This window comes from Balearica regulorum, chromosome 1, assembly GCF_011004875.1.
Source record: "Balearica regulorum gibbericeps isolate bBalReg1 chromosome 1, bBalReg1.pri, whole genome shotgun sequence".
In the NCBI taxonomy this organism is placed as follows: domain Eukaryota; kingdom Metazoa; phylum Chordata; class Aves; order Gruiformes; family Gruidae; genus Balearica; species Balearica regulorum.
In genome coordinates, this window is record NC_046184.1 from 93630261 (window position 1) to 93648006 (window position 17746).

General features: G+C 39.4%; 2 protein-coding genes across 8 annotated transcripts in view; one reads left to right on the plus strand and one right to left on the minus strand.

The window, feature by feature from the left end:
- Positions 1 to 17746, minus strand: part of CMSS1 (cms1 ribosomal small subunit homolog) — a 243920-nt gene that overhangs the window by 124961 nt on the left and 101213 nt on the right. The window contains exon 1 of one of the 4 annotated variants that reach the window (XM_075766651.1): positions 2809 to 2845. The exons of the other annotated variants lie outside the window; for them this stretch is intronic. Within the exon in view, the coding sequence (XP_075622766.1) occupies positions 2809 to 2830 (22 nt within the window). The 5' untranslated portion in view covers positions 2831 to 2845. Of the gene's footprint in view, positions 1 to 2808; positions 2846 to 17746 lie in introns of those variants that run through there. 4 annotated transcript variants of the gene reach the window in all.
- Positions 1 to 17746, plus strand: part of FILIP1L (filamin A interacting protein 1 like) — a 208020-nt gene that overhangs the window by 92619 nt on the left and 97655 nt on the right. For 3 of the 4 annotated variants that reach the window (XM_075766369.1, XM_075766354.1, XM_075766360.1), the window contains exon 3: positions 6396 to 6484. The exons of the other annotated variant lie outside the window; for it this stretch is intronic. The gene's annotated coding sequence lies outside the window, so the exon portion shown is untranslated. The remainder of the gene's footprint in view (positions 1 to 6395; positions 6485 to 17746) is intronic. 4 annotated transcript variants of the gene reach the window in all.

Sequence of the window (17746 nt, forward strand, 5' to 3'; positions counted from 1 at the left end):
AAAGTGTATGTAATGTTACATAAACATAGAGTTTAAAACAAAAGCGCTTCTAATCAGATCTGACAGGAAAGGGAGAAATGCATACATAGAATGAGGTAAGTGTGATCTTGCCCTGCTGAAGAACAGGGAATGGCAGGGCTTCAGGCCATGACTCACACAGACACTAAACAGTAGAGAGCTACAGATAATTCTCAGGTAAACTTTGCATGAGCCACTACGTCATCCTTCTCTACCCTTCCTGCATTAATCATGTCATTAGTAACCTGACGCAGCCCGAGAAGAATGTCTGATTTACAGGGAGCAGAGCAATGCTAACAGAACAAACACTTTGGCAGGTCAAAAAAGGAAAGACCAATCTAAATTTCATTTTAGTTCGAACCACACCCTACAAGAACAAGAAAACTAGGAAAAGAAAAACCAAAACCAAAAAAAGATATCTTCCCACTGTGAGATTGCGTACTTCGTTAAAAGTTCCTGATGAACCAGTTACTGGGAGTACAAATACGAAGTATATGCAAGAACACACGGATTAAGAACCAGTCCAAACAGGTACCTAAACAAAGCAAAGAGGGGGAAAAAAACACCCAAGCTTTCTTTTGAAGTTTTCATCACAGTTACGTAATTTCCACATTAGCCTAGATGTTTTTAAACATCTTTTCTAGCATATAGTTGTGAATCAACTGTACAGTGAGTACAAAGTGTACTGTTAGGAAAGATTCATGTCCCAGCCAGGTATCTTGGTTGCTCCGCTAAATTAAGAAGGACAAGGGGAAATACTGGGGCAAGAAAAAACATTTAAAATTTCAGAATTTTGTTTTAAAATTATTACTCACTCTGGATTGATAGCAGTCACTTTAATAAATGTGTCTATTGTTTAAAATATTGTATATGGCTATTCCACATTAAATATCTCAAAAAAAGTAATAGCCATTCAAAGGGAGGGCAGATCACTTCCATTCACTCAAGCAAATAAAACCCCTTGTAGTTTACTTTAAAAGCAGAATGAAATTATCCTTTAGTTTCTTGAAGCAAAGAAAATTATCACCTAAAACATACAATGGGTGCAGGTAGGAGCAGCAGTTGCGTTTAAAAAAAAGTCCACAAAAGCCATTTCACAGTAGCAATTCTCAGAGGAGTGTCCATAGCAAACATGTGCTGAAGTCTCTCTAAGCATATGGAAACTCCACTGCTTATGGGGTTTTGTTCAGGTTCTCATGACTTCATCTCCTTCTAAGTCTTCCTAAGTAGGCTGCCTATTTTCTTAATGTTTCCTTCCCATAGAACACTCCCTTTTCCCTCACTTTCCTCTCATTTTATCTTAGCATCAATCCTGTGAACTGACAAATTGACTTCTTAGCTGCATGACTTTAAACTACATGGTTGCAGGTCTACTTTCCATCATAAAGCAAAGCTCTAGAAATTGAAAAGCAAAGTCAGAAAAAATCCCCTATTTTATCTCCTCCGTTTCTCCTTTGTCTTTGACCCACTACAATGGCTGCACATAAGCTACTGATACCTAAATGTGTCACCTCAGTTAAAAACAGCTAATCATTTTGTTCTTACTCATTATTCATGGCATCCCTTTCTCAATATTAAAAGCAACATACGAAATATTACCAATTTTATAGCTAAAATGTTAAGACATGGAAATATTAGTGGAACACAAAAAACCAAAGAAAATACAACATTTAACTTCTGACATCGATTTGGAAAGCTCCTCTGTTGTGCCATGACAGTAAGCCTACATCTCTCGTTAAAATTTAAATGAAGATGTTTTGGAGGTTTTCTCAACTTTTGTAAATGGGCATGTCCTTTCCTGGCTTCTTGCTTGAAACCAACATTGACTTGACAGAAGCAAAATATCAGGGACTGATATTGTTGTTCAATGTCATACGCAAAGAGCACTAGTAATCCCAAATATGAAATAGGAAGTAATTTGCCTTACAACTATTCCATTTCTTACCAGTTTTTTTGAAGTTCAGCTAAAGATTATGTGGGCAATGGTGACAAATCTCTCAGAAGAGTCCCTATGTAGATAAATAGGGTTTGCTAGAAAATGGTAGGTTGGTAAGAGTGATCTGTTTGTGCTTCATTCAGCAAAAGTGTTAAGGACAGTTTCACAACTTTGGTTTATTTTGGGAGGAGTGGGGGTGTCTGGTTTGTTCTTTTTTAATTTAAGACCTTCTGAAACTACAGAAAAGATTTAGAGATGCAATGCCAACAGCTTAATGCATATTCTAAAGTGTCTATGAGCACCCTGGGGAAAACCTGCACTCTGATAAACAACAGATTCCATCCTCTCCTGCCCTGAGGAGTATAAACCAGGCTCGCAGTTTACACGCAATCTAATGATGGCTTTCAAAATAAACACATTTCAGGCATATTTAGCAAATATTCCTCTCCTCTGCATCCAAAACTTTCTCTTGGAAAAAAGGCCTTCTTCCCTGAGGAAGACTTCAAGGATATCCTCCAAATCTGCCAATAGCTTGTATTACATAGTACACCTAAGAATTTTAAACTGACCTTTGTCCCCTCCAAGCAAGCAATCAGTCTGTTCCAAACAGACCCACGCACACTCAGTAGAAAGCCAGAGCTCCTAGAAACCCTTTCAAATACGTAAAGTATCTGTCCCATGGGTTGAGACTGTGTGTGCCTCTACGTACACGCGGAAGGGTGAAAACAGCTTTCCACAGTCTTGAATACCCCACAGCAGGCATCTGGTCCTTAGAGCCCTTTCCCTATGCCTTGCTCTGTGGCACTGCTTCCATCCATGTCCACATCTAAAAAGGGTCTCAAAAATTTACTCACAGCTTCGAAGTAACATGCACATGCTCTTTGCCAGCAGAGGCTGTAGAAAGGCAAGGAGGAGGAATGCCCAAGACCCACTTAAGCTGCACACCTACTGTAGCGAGGCTCCTGGGGTGCCTCCTCTGGGAAGCTGTGCTTTCCCCAAGGGAGCACACAGCGGAGCCTGCACAGCTGTTACATGTCCCATGCAAAATGTACGGAGTTTTCTGGTGGTGGGAATTGAATTTGATACTTTCTGCCAACTTAAAAATCTATCCCTACTGAGGAAAAACAAAAATAAAGAAACAAACCAGACAACGGCTATAGAGACTCCAGAGGAATGTAATGACTATAACAAAAGGCAACAGCAGTAGTGGGACAAGGGTTTATTAATGGGTCAAAAAACAGGCTGAAATGACTCACTATCAAATCCCAACAGGATTGGCTTAAATCTCCTTCAGAGATTGCGGGCCTTCGTGCAGTTTGTATTCAAATTCTCTTGGAACCATTAAAAAGAAGGCTCTATCTGCTCTTTCACCTCTCGATCAGAAGGGCGCCCTACCAAAGCAGGGCAGCGACTCTACCCCCTTTTATCAGAGCAGAAACAGGCTCAGAAGCGTCAAGCTGTACCCTCTTAACGAAGGGCAGCAAGTCAGAGCAGAGCACAAACAACTCCTACCAAACTGCCACTGGTGCAGTGCAAATGGTTTTCTTAAAATGATTGTAAAACTATGGTAAGAAAACGCTGGTCAACAGAAGTTTGTACAACTACTAATAAAAAAAGCACATAAACAGGCTATAAATGTGGAGTGAATTAGGTATTTTATCCCATTCATTCAAGGGAAGACATGTCTAACCATCTCAAATACAGCCTTGCTCCTTCAAAATGCTACCTACCTTTGCCACTATTAGGAAGCAGGACGTAATTAATTTCCACGTAATTACTCACAAAATTGACACCTTCAACTCATCCATGCCAGGCCTTCTCTCAATTATCCACCTTAAATAGCTCAGTTAACAAAGGTTAAAACATGAATTCAACAAAAATCTCGATTCCGCCGTTATCATGATTAAAAAAAATAAAAATCAATTAAGTAGTCCTACTCTTTGCACTAATAAATCCACAGATTTTCAAACAGATCTTTCTAAGCAGCAAGACACTGTCTTCCTTGATGTTCCATGTGCATCACGGAACAGCCTTTGAAGGTGACAGTCACAACAGTTCGGTTTTAGTTTCTTTTAGATTACCAGGTTAGGTACCAAATTCTTCTATATGTTTGATGGGGAGGTAAATGTCTACAAGAGTGCTTAAGCCAGATGCCTAAAAATGAAGGAGAAAGACATGTAATGATAGCAAAAAGGGACAGTCACAGACTTGGCAGTAAGTATGAATTGAACAGAATAGAAACCCACCATATTTTAGACAGGGGTGAGACATGGAACAGACATCTCTACAGTTGCCAGAAAAGCAACAGAAAGCCAAAAATTAAACTTGCTGCAAAGTATTACTCAAAGAGTGACACAAAATAGTAAAGAGCTATTTGGTTCTTGAATAAAATACCCTGATAATGTGTCAAGAAGCATTATATTATCATAGCATGACTTAAGTATTTGTGAAAGCTATGTAAAGAGTTTCCTTTCTCTCTGCTTGGAGGGCTGAATTCTACCAAGCAATCCCTGAGATCCTGCAATCATTTCCTTGGGGATTTAGCATATTGGTTAAGTCACTGGTCTTAACAAGTGCACCAGTTCACATCCACCCCCCGCTCTGATTAAGGAGAAAAAAAAGGACCATAAAGCATCTAATTGTGCTATACTGAAAATCAGGAAAAGATTTTTCTTCTTTGAAGTGGAAGCACAGGATTTCCTTATATACATTATATATATTATAGTCGAAACTAACCTATATACTTTGAAGAAAAACAAATAAAAAAACTTAAACAACAGATTTAACTTCATTCTTACAAAAAACCAAGTTAATTAAATGTTTTGTGATAAATCACCTTGAAAAGTCAAGGAATCAGATTGATGGATCAACATCCTTTCCCACACCTTACGTGACTAGATGATTTTGTAAGGTGCACATTTACACAGCACTTCACAGAAACTTTCCTAATAAGAGTCAAATTGCTTTTACAAACAACTAGTGAAATAGGATTCCGGTTTTATCTCTGTCCTGTGACTTCATCAGTAACTGTTCATTAATTACAGAAAGTTTCTCAAAAGGTTAACCTTTTTTGACTTTAGAGTCTAAATTCCATGCTTCAACATCAAAAATTAGGAGCTTAAATCACAAAGCCACTACAGATCCAAAATATAGCACCTGTAATGTTAAAAAGCAAAACCACATAAAATGTAAGTGAGAACACAGGGCATCTGCAGTTTTAAAAACTCCAAAATGCTTCTTTTGTTAAGAGGTGTTATTACAGCCATTTTGGTATTTGTTGTGTTATTATACTAGCTAATAGAAAAGTGATCAAATGACACAGTACCTGAAAAAGTATGAGGAGGACTATCATGGGAGCACTTGAGATTACCTGACACTGTCACGGGAGGAGACAATTCATCACATCCAAAAAGCGGTGGGAAATCAACATAGCCTGGTAGAAGTTTAGAAATCTAAGAGTTCAAGAAAGAGTTATCCAGAACTCATGAGCTAACCCAGACTAACTGGTGCCTTCTCCCTTTACTCTGTCATTACCTATCAGTAATAGATGGTTTAATACTAGAGATATATGATGTGGTTTTCACTTTTGGCAATAACTTCCAGAAATAGCAGGCAAATATAAAATATAATTCAGTTTGAAACTACTGTGTGTGTATGTTAAATTAGTTGCTACCAGCAAATAACAAAAAATGCCTTCCTGTGTCTAAACAATCCCATTTTCCTTCCCTTTCTCTTTTGTTACGTCTGTGGATCATCTTCTACAAACACAGATCATACTCATTTGATTTCTCAGCATGTGGCACGACTGAGTTCAGTTCCACTCAGGTCTTCCTCCCAGTAGCCTGCCTTCATCTCCTTTTGCACCTTACCTGAGCTCCTTGGTCACATCTCCATAAAAAAGACAATTGTGGCTAGTATACCATTCAACATCAATACCACAACATTCTTTTTCCCCTTCCCGTAGCTGCCTGGCTGTGGGCTACACTTTTCAAAGGGTCCTTTGAGATTAGTGACCTAGCTTCACGAACCAGTGAACCCAAAGATGAAATTCTCTATGTAAGTTCTAGCAGCTAGAATTTGCTTACTCCCTACTAACGCAAATGAGTTTTTTTGAAACTATAGTAAAATACAGAAAAAAGTACAGAAGAAACAAAGTCTTTAAATGAAACAAAAATCAGTGATTAAACAGCAGTACTTTATTTTAATATTCTTAAAGGCATCTGCTAGACTTCATGACAGTTAATCAGAAGAACATATATTCATGTACAACTTTTTGAATGGCAGAATCTTTACTGGATCTAGTCTAACCCTTAATAAATTATTTTATACAAATTTAGCAAGTTAATGCTGAAATAAGGACTCTGAAGTCAAAAGAAATCTCTCAAGCAATTTACTTATGCTTGTTAAAAAAATCATAATGGACTTCTGAAATTTATTGCAGATTCATACTACAAGAGAGAGAATTCTGGACACAACTAAGAAGAAATTTAGGAAAATATCCCTAACTATCAGTGGAAGAGCTCTGAACTGGTAGGAATTATTTTTATTTGCATGTTTTTAAATGGGTGTTACTAAAAAAATAAAAATAAAACATAAGCTCATTTCTCATGTATGAATTTTTCAACAAGATGAAAATAGGAACCTGTACATATAGGACACTTTTGGCAAATAACTTGGCAGACTGACTAGTAAAAAAAATAATATTAAATCTTTTAAAAAACAAACCATTCCTACTTTCTTGGCAAAAATTTCAAAGACCTTCTCACACCTCCTGCACATAGTGGGCAGTGCTCTATTTATCCAATTCTTTTAAATTCTAGGTCATAGAATGCAGTGGAGGGGAGGAAAGGGATTTTGTTCTACTTTCTAGAGAATTCTCTTAGTTGATTACATTAATTAAAGCTTGTTTAGATATCAAATCAGTCTTTGAATGTAAAGTAAATGTGAAAATGTATTGCAAGTAGATTTGTATTTCTCCTGTACCACTTTTTTCAAGTCAACTCCCTCCCCCCTTAAAAATAGAAAACAAAACTATCAAAAAAGTATGTGAATCCTCCAGATGTTTAAAAAGTATGTTCATATAGCCAGCAATGTTGTTATATTAAATACATGGAGTGGTAAACTCATCTGCTTTCGCCATCTGCATGCTAAAACAACAAGCAATGGGTTTTTTTGGACCAAAATAATGTTTCTGTAAACACATTCTGGAATTTCACCATTCTATTGAAATTAATATGGATCTTACAGTAAGTAGCCCTGGGAGAAAGCGCATTTCTGATGTCTTTGCATGAAACACATACCTTCCTGAAACACTTCCTGTCTTGCACCCGTTTTTGGATATTATCACTGTTGTCTGACAAGAATGAGGTCAGCGAGGATTGTAGGGATACTTTAGAGCAGCTGTTGGGCATTTCTTTGAAACTCCACAAGCCTTTAACTCCTTAACTGCCTCACCAAAACAGGCATTGCAGTCTTGCAGAAAGACTGGAAGAATAATGACTTTTCAGGGTGTACAGGATGCCGCCCACCGAGCATTCTCAGTGCTTGACTGAGGGAAATAAAAGACTAAGCTTTTCAGGTGAGCAAAAATGAGAAAGAACATGAACATGCCACCTGATGTGTAATTGAGAAGTTACCACCTTTGCAGCAGCCAGGCCCAAATGGAGCTGAGGAGGCAAAAGATATCATTTATGCAGAAAAAAGAGAGACACTGTGCTTGAAAAACAGCAGAGACAGCCAGCCAGGTTTAAAATAGTAAGTTTTATCAGCATTCTCCCACAGAGACACACTTGACTGACTCTCAGCATATAAAACTCAGCAGGACCAATAAAGCTGAACTAAACCTGTATAGGCAGCAGAGAGTAGTATAAATTTGCACAGAACTCAGTTATAATGCGACACAACAAACTTCCATCCCCAACACCCTCACAAAACTTCCTGCTGTTTTAAAACTAGCTGTCTTAGGCGGACTGTCAGAAACCTTTTTAATTCACTTATGAAGCTGTATTTGCACAATCACTAACACAAGCTCTGTGTATGAATGACTCTTTCAGTAGCAAAAAATTTATCTGTATCACTCATGCCCATATTTCCATTAAACGAGCCAAAATTTGCACCCATGTTATATTGGCTGTGGGAAGACAGAGTCATAATGATGCAGACTGATGATATCTGGCACACAAACTTTACTTGTATAAAAGTTAGTGTTTGTTGTTTTGGGGGTTTTGGGGTTTGGTTTTTTTTTTTGTTTTTTTTTAATAGAGTAGAAAGTTCCACTCCTGTTGCAAATTTACTCTCAAATCAGTTCATTAAACTGCATAGCCACTATTGCAATTTGAGAAGCTTTAAGATGATACAGACTTACTGCACCACCAAATCAAGGTTTATTTGTTGCTTTTTGACACACTGTGTAAGAGATGTTGAGTGGGTGAGGAAAACAGCCACACCACAATCTCTGCAACCCAGGGACCAGAAGAGGCTGTGAGAGAACAGCAACTGGGAGCGCAGAGTATGTATTAAAGAGGCTCAGTTATGAGATTGATGAGAGACAAAGAGACAGTGATCATGCGGCACAAATGTCCTGATAAGACGTGATTTCCACAGCTTATTTTCCTTTTTTGCTATGTGTTCACAGGTGTTGCACACATTCTCCCCATTTTTGTACAGTGAACCTAGTTTACATCTTGTTTCAAGGATACTGTGATGATTTCATAATTTAAACCATGATTTAGTTACAATATTAAGGTTGGCATAGTTTTAAAAGAGCAGCATTCCTCCCTAGGCTGCGTACCAATCACACTTTGTGGGGTTTTGGCAGCAAGCAACTTAGCTCATCTGTTATCATACTGTAACACTTCAGAGTGCATACCAGATCTAAGAAAGCATTTACATACTCAACTTGGGGGGGGGGGAAATCTTTCACAAAACTGATTCTGTCTTGCAAAAAAAATCTCTGTATGCCTTCGGCTGCTTCTGTCTCCACCTGAGGTAGGGCGTATCCACATGTAATATATTATGCATGTGCCTGCAGGTCTGCGGGGCAACCCTCTGTGCTTCCTTCCAAATGGCAACTTTTCAAAAAACAGTTGCCATTGTGTATGATAACTCAAGCTAAAGGCTGAGAAGCAAGTCAACACACAAGAAATTACCTCAATTTTGCCTACAGTAAAACCCAAGCAAAACACAGAGACAAATGCAAAAGTAAGCAATTTCCAACCACTTCACCTGGCTCAAGAATCAAATTATAGCCCCATAACACTGCACCAAGATGTGCTGCAATAAATATTACGCTGCTCTAAACCGAATGGCATCATCATTGTCAGTAGAAAGCTCTTCCTGCCCCCTTTCTTTTAGACAGGTCTCAGTGTCAAACTACAGGTTGCCTTGAAGTTCTGTTTGGCTTTTTGGATGAGTTAAAGCCTGATAACCAGTGATACCAAACAAGTAGCTTCTTTATAAAATTCCATGATTCTGTACTTATGGACAACTAATGGAAAAGGCCTGAAAGCTGAACTTAGTGTAACAGAGGTGAGATGAAACTGTTTTTTCCCGCCCGAGCTATAAACAAAAACATCAGATGCCTGCAGCATGTTAGGATACTATATTTAAAGGCCTAAAAGGGGCCACAGATAATTAGCAAGATGGCTGGGGCATGCTTCCTTTAAGCTGATATTATTATGTAGCATCACATTAATAGGATGGGGGTGTGGTGGGTTGACCCTGGCTGAGGGCCAGGTGCCCACCAGAGCCGCTCTATCACTCCCCTCTTTCACTAGACAGGGGAGAAAAGGTACAACGAAAAGCTTATAGGTCAAGATAAGGACAGGGAGAGATCACTCACTAATTATCATCATGAGCAAAACAGACCGAACTTAGAGAGGAAATTCATCTTATTTATTACTAAGCAAAACAGAGTAGAGGAATAAGAAATAAAATCAAATCTTAAAACACCTCCCCCCCACCCCTCCCATCTTCCCAGGCTCAACTTCACTCCCAGCTTCAACGTCCACCCCCCTCAGCGGCACAGGGGGGACGGGGAGTGGGGGTTACGGTCAGTTCCTCACGCGGTGTTTCTGCCGCTTCTTCATCCTCAGGGGGAGGACTCCTCTCATCGTTCCCCCGCTCCAACATGGAGTCCCTATCACGGGGTGCAGACCTTCAGGAGCAAACTGCTCCAGCGTGGGTCCCCCACGGGGTCACAAGTCCTGTCAGCAAACCTGCTCCAGCCTGGGCTCCTCTCTCCACGGGGCCGCAGGTCCTGCCAGGAGCTTGCTCCAGCGCGGGCTTCCCACGGGGTCACAGCCTCCTTCAGGTGCCTCCACCTGCTCCGGCGTGGGGTCCTCCACGGGCTGCAGGTGGAATCTCTCCACCCCCTCATCCTTCCTCCATGGGCTGCAGGGGGACAGCCTGCTTCACCATGGTCTTCACCACGGGCTGCAGGGGGATCTCTGCTTTGGTGCCTGGAGCACCTCCTCCCCCTCCTTCTGCACTGACCTTGGTGTCTGCAGAGTTTCTTACACCTTCTCACTCCTCTCTCTGGCTGCAAAAGCCCTCCCTGGTTTTTTTTTCCTTCTTAAATATGTTATCACAGAGGCACTGATTGGCTTGGCCTTGGCCAGTGGTGGGTCTGTCTTGGAGCCAGCTGGCATTGACTCTGTCAGACAAGGGGAAGCTTCTAGCAGCTTCTCACAGAAGCCACCCCTGTAGACCCCCCACTACCAAAATCTTGCCATGCAAACCCAACACAGGGGGTTATTTTATTTATTTTTGGCTAGATCTTAAAATATGTGAAGGAAAAAGACAGATGGACTTAAGTAAAGAAAAACTGCTGTTCCCAACAAAGAATTTTCAAATTAGTTGATCCATACATATGTTTTTAAGTCAATATTTTAATGGATAGAACAATTTTGTGTCAAAAATCAGGTTAAGTTTTGTGGAAAGCAAAAGAGAAAGTAAGGAATAACACTATATTCAGCTATTTCTGGCATCTGACCACAATCAGTGTCTCTGCCACAAGAAGGTATACGAGTTGACAAAGCTCAATTAAGAACTAGGCAAAAATATTCTCTAAATGGGCAAAATTGTCCATTTTCATAGACATTTCCCCTCCTTTCTCTGAATATAATATATTAAGCTGAATATAATATATTTCTGCAAATGAGATGATGAAGGAGCAAGATCTACAGACAAGCTGGCAGAGCACAGAGGTAGCAGGGAACATACAGCGTGACTCCCAGATCTTCTACCTAGCATTTATGTAAGTTGTCAGATGCCTTCTTCTAGCCTGAATTTCTGAACAGGTATTAAAAATTCATTTAGGAAGAAATTGTTTCAGAAATCTTGTGTAAAGGTCAAATCCTCCTGCTTTTCCAGCTCCAGAAACCTGGAAGAACCAGCTTCTGAGAATTATACATTTACCAGTATTTCTATCTTTGTTGTTTTAGAATAAGGATGCACCCACAAAGTCAATACCTTGCAGTTTCTATTCACTTATATCCCCCATTTTAGAGGGCAAACAAGACTTACTAAATCTGAGGAATCAAGAAAATATTTCCCAAAAGCCAGAAATTAAAATATATATACACTATTGTTTACATCTGGTTTTCAGTTGCTCTCAATTTCCTTCTTTTTCCATAGCTATAATGATTAGAGTAAAAATATATTTACTGTTTTTATATATATACACACACACATATATAAAATAATAAAAAAATAGAAGGACCTGATTAGATTATAATAGGCCAGAAACATTTTGGGATTTGAAACAATTGCAAAAGCCACTGCCTTCCTGCAGGCTCAAACAACAACTCAAATTAGTTTGCCTTGTGTTCTGTACATATTAGCACCTCAGTGTTGAGATACAAGCAATGTGTTCTTTAGGGACAAATTATCTTTGATGAAGTGAGGAAAAATTTTCCAATCGTACAAGCAGTTTAAATGATTAATTTTAGCTTTTACTTACTGATGAATCATTGACTTCATCTTAATCTAGCTTTAAGTGTCTGTAATTGAATTTTCATGTGCCGATTGTAAGGCTTATGCAGAAGTACCTTAGTATTAAAGGGGAAAGGGGTCAGGGAGAGGAGAACAAGGGAAACCGGTTAGGAAGATCTAAGAGACACCGAACTTTGTGCAGAAAATCCAGTTTGAGAGAAATAAAATAAAATAAAAGAAACTAACAGCTACTGCTACTTCACCTGATACATGCAGGTTGATTTAAAATGTTCACAGCACTCTTCAGCAGACAGCATCACTCTCTATACCTATCCTAAAACACTTGTAGTTTGAGGCATGCAAATGTTCGCTGGTTCACTCCATTGAACAAAAGCAGACAGCAGCAAGAAGGAAGCAAGAATCGGTTTGCCAAAGCTAACAGGAAGGCAGCCCCTGACAGTTTGGGTGCAGGTTTTGCTCTGGAAATCTAAGAACCAGGAAATATAAATGAGGGAAAAGCTTCACAAAGTCTTATGAGGACTACAAAATAATTTCCAAGGAAATGTAGAGGAAGTCTCATCCCTTGTAATACCTAAAAGGAGATGGAACAAAATAGTGGAAAGCAACCCAAGGAAAAAGCTAGTACTGGCAAGTTGACAGGTTATATGGAATAAATTTTTTCTTGCATCTCTGACTTCTATTAACATTTTTGTGGCTCTTGAGGCAGCAAGGTAGGACCTTTGGTTTATACTCCATAAACACAAGCCAAAAGCCTCCCATGGCTCCATTTGGTAATGTCAGCTTAACATGCTCAAATACACACAGGCATCTGACAATGAGTCAAGTTCCCACTCAAACAAATCATGCCAAAAACGCCCAAGATTATTTCAACTAATAAACACTTGGTTAAAAACATGTCAAATCAACTTGGTCTTTACATCAATTTAATTGCTTCTTACCACAACCATTGCCTAAGCCATAGTGTGCTGCAGGAAGCACTTAAAGATAAAGGCGATGGAAAACATTCTCACCGCACTCCTCTGACTGTCATTGCTTCTATGGTTGCACAAAGCTAAGGACTCTTCACTGTGAAAAGAGATTCTCCAGCAACCTGGCTAATGTTGTGAAAATTATTTTAAGGATGTCAACGTCCTGACTCCTGAAGACTAGAATTTGGGACAAATACTGCACCAAAATTAAGTTCTTAAAGGAAAGGTCAAAGTCTTGTATCCTGTCATGGTACACAATTTCAAAGTCCTCTCAAAATGTTGTCTTTTTATAAGAATAAAACTATGAAGGTTGAATCAAAGACATCTCTTCACGAGAAATATAATACTTGAAAATATGCACAATGTTAGCCCAAGTTTATACAGATGCTGTTTATTAGCATATTTATTCTGTTTATAAAACTGTGACAGTTGGACTTCAGATTTTTTGAAATTCCATTCCAACCCCCCTACTGAGTTTGTATACTAGGCATTAAAGACAACCAAAGCGAAAAATAAAAACAAAAGATTCAACACAAGGACACAAAGTGCAAAGTAACTTCTGATATGTGGGATTTATAGATCCTGAAATTGTCTTCTCCAAATGATTTTTCTTTTCAGAATTTCATATATAGTTACAGTAATGCGGAAGGCAGAGCTGGTGTGGCTAGCTCTTGCCCAAGAAGCCTTCCCAATGTAAGTAGCATCTCTAATAGACCACTCTGACAAGCAATTAGAGAAAAGCAAGGCAAATTTATTCCAACAGGTTAAAAGAATACAGCAGAAATGCTTTGTCAGTTAAAACATTGATCGGAATAGCATCACAGCAGCAGTTATAGCATGGAGAAAAAAGACTGAATTCTCCTAGAGACTCTTCTATCACACTAAAAGCTGGTTTTCCTGATTAGGACTGAACCACATTTGAGAGGCTAAGCTGAAATGTACCTTTTCCATAAGAGCAAGCCTTCTTCTCCACAACTACCACGCTGAGACTAGCCACAGACAATAAATACTAAATTCACTCAAAACACTTCAGAGACAAAAATTCTTAAAAGACAAGTTCAAATGCAAACACATGTATCCAAACATAATGTCCTGTACCCATATGTATTTCCTCTTACAGAATGGTGACATGAGCTAAAATTTCATTCCCACTGAGAGATCTCTTGACAACTCATGGAAAGATGAATCACTATTCTCAATGGAAATAATGACTTGTGACAGCTGTAACTTCTGATATATAAAGTATCACATGGGCAAAATTAGCCTGACTCCCTGCTGTAAATAATTAGTGGATTGCAACAAAATGTATTTCATTACTTACCTTTAAAAGGTACTGGAGAATTAATAGTCTAGAGTCTTACCTGTGCTACAGGATAAATGCATGAGGAAAAACAGAGGTTGAACTAGTTCCACCACCTTTCTGACAGAGGCCAAAAGCAGACGCTTGGACAAAGAGAGCAAAGGGAGCACCAACAGAGTGATCCTTCTCCTAGGATGTCCTCAGCTGGCATTTAAAGATTTAAGCTGCCTTCAGAACATCCTGCTAAGCTACCACAACCAACTTGACCCTCCGTGAATCTCCTTACTGAATGCACTAACACCTCTGGCCTCGGTGATATCCCATGGTACTGACCAGTACGGTTTGGCTGTGTGCCGTGCTTTGGCTATGTGCATTTTGCTTCAATTTTGTGGCAAACTGATTCACTGCGTGTCCCCTGATTATCATGCTATGAGAAAATAATTATTTCCATTTGCTTCGTGTGTGCTGCTCAGGATATCCGAGTCCTAAATCAGATGTCTCTTATACATTTTCGTTTCCATTTGAACAGTCATGGTCTAGTAGTCCTAGAAGATAGAGCACAGGTAATCTGGTGCTACCTTACATTTTATGAAGGTAGGGAATTAACTGCATCTAACACCCAAAATACGTTTGCACGAAGGCATAATGATGCTTTCTGGTTTAGCTTACTTGCTTTGTTAAAGCGCTCTGGTTTCTGACCAGTGCTATGTACTGAGTCGAAGTATTCCCAGAACAACCAAGAGGGACCCCCTACAAGCCCTCTTTGCTGAGTAACAGTTGCTAGTAACTACGTCAGGACTTTTTCTTTCAGATATCATCAGAAGCACCTAATTGAATAGGCTGATAAGCCATCTGTTTTAGTAATTTTTCTACTTCAACTCTGACATCAATTCTGCAGGGCTTCAGCAAAACAAATTCTGGTATGTTGCACTGAACAAGCAATTCAACATCTTTGAGAAGCAACACTGATCCCTTTGGGAAGGAAGAGTGCAGAACAGGGAAGGAAGGACTTTTCATACCTTAGTGCTTAGGTACTTAACCAATCAGTCTCTTCAGTCTCCTGTTGCACCTCATGGAGAGCAGGGCTTCTCCTGAGCAGGAACCCAGCCTTGGATTTGTGCAAGTGCCCTCTGATAGCCCCATCCTTCTTCACCGCTTACAGCCAGGTAGGCTAAGCACCTATGCACAGCTAGTGTGAAAATCTTCCCACATGCTCCTCTGTACATCTGCAAGCAAACATTTATCTTAAGGTACCCAATTCCTTTTTTACAATATGTCATGGTCTCAGCCCTTACAATTTTCCCTCACAGTGGAGTAAGTTTGCATATGTATACACTTCTACATTTTAAAAGATGCATTTTATGTATGTAAATACATAGGAGCTATATTTGTGTCCCACAACAGGGCACAGTGTTATTCACAGGCTTCCAGATGCTCTGTCCAGTTCAACCTGCATACATAGCTTCCGTAAAACAAAGATGAAACACCAACATTGGCAGACACTTCCCCAAAATTGTTGTACGTGTTTTGCCAAGGGCTTCTTTCCTCCCTCCTGACAGATTCTCCTGTCCCTTCATCCTCCCAGGCAGTCCTGCTGCCCCCAAGGCATCTGGTTAGCAGGTGCAGAGGTGCCCTGCGCTCCAGCACATAGCAGCAAACTTGGAGCCAGGCAGGGCTGCGCACCCCAGGGCCGTCCATGATACCCCTTAGAGCAGTGCTGCCAAGCACCACCGCGCCAGTGGTTAGACGATGACTGAAACACTGCCTTTGTTGTCCCTGCCAAGCCGGGGAGCAGATGACCACGGTCCATGCTTAACAAGGCAGCTGCAAATTCGACAAAGCTGTTTCTTACAAGTATTGTACAAGCCCTTTGGGAAGACGGCCTTAAATCTCCACAGGGTTACGTCTTGCACAGGTGGCCTCTATAACTTCACAGGATCCTGTTCTTAATATTTTTTTCAAAGCTTGCTCACTACATTTATGACTGTGGTTCTGACTAAGCCTCCAAACTATTTTTACGGGCCCTAAACAATAGCAATCATTTAGGATCAAGTTCAACTTGCTAAACTGAATTATATCTAGTCCAGATCCTTAAAATCATACATCTCTGACAAATGCTGTTGATCACAGAACATAAAGGATATCAGTTGGGATAATGTTGGTTTAAGAGATATATGAAGAACACCACAAGAACAAGAATTTCCCATAAGGCTTTTTCATCGTTCATACTCTGCTTAAAATAACTTCATTTTGAAATGCACAATGCAGATGTGGTAAGGTAAAGATGATCAAGTTTCCAAATGACCACTCTTGTGAATTTTTGCAGTGCCATTTAAGAACCCTGTCCAGGACCTAACAGGATATTAAGAAGTTGTAAATATAATTCTTCAAATAAAGCAAAACTAAAACTAGAACATATTATTTGCAAAAGGCTATTTTCAAAGACTCAGGATTTTACTTAACTCTCTTGATGGGCAGCAAAAAATCAATGCTTTTGGCTTATTTGTAGAAAGACAAGTTAAAACAATTCCAGTTTGATTCACTTTCCTGAAACAAATTCTGATGCTTAAGCACTACTACTTACCATTGAAGCATTTGCCCTGAACCATATACATTCTAAAGAAATCACTAACTAACCTTACAGAGATGGGTAAGTTTCAGCTCTGTAGCTCTAATTTGTTTGAAGCTGAAATTCTGACAAAAACAATCTCACTATGCAAATGCTGTGAAGATAAACCTACACAGTTTGTCTCAGGCTCATGCAATGTAAGAAAATAATGATGAATGTGTATGATAAAATGGTATTGCTGTCATTATTAATACCAGTGTTATGAGCCACAATCTACCTCACTGTTACCATACATATGCATTTCTTCCTTATTTTTCCTCCAGTTCCAACCCTAAAAGCCAAACTGGACAGTCAGTTTTACTTCTCAGGTATCATGAATATACCTTCCCATCTCCTATTCCAGTGAATTTTATGTTTTGTTTTGTGGGATTTCCCCCCCCCCTTTTTCTTCTTTTTTAAGGCTATATGGCAAGAAAATGTCTAAACCTTACAGTGAGGAGAAAACATCTTACTGACTCTAGATTTGTTTCCTTAATTAATGAATATGCTTGTGTTAACAACAGACCTTTACAAATGCTACATTTTCAGACTGGCCAGACTTATAGTCTTAAAGAAAAATTCATGTACTCAAGAGTTATACTAGCAATAAGAGTCACAAAATACAGTCCCCAGCCCTGTAATTCAGTCTTACACATGCAGTCCTACAGACTTTAACGGGCCTACCTGCACAAGGAAAGCTTGCAGAACCCCACCATATGCACTCTGATGTTTATTGGATATTTGTATTAGATGATGCAGAATAGATTCTCTAGCCTTTCATTTAAAAGCCTTTCCTTTATCTTCAGAAATTTATGTGAGCAGAAAATTAACATTTTGGTGTCAGAGGAGTGTTAGGATCTGTGATCATTCCTCAAATAGAATTGCTTCCGCATACAGGAACAACTACCTGTTCAGGGCTGTGTATCGTCTTAATCAAGGTAAATCCACTCTACTGTTAACAC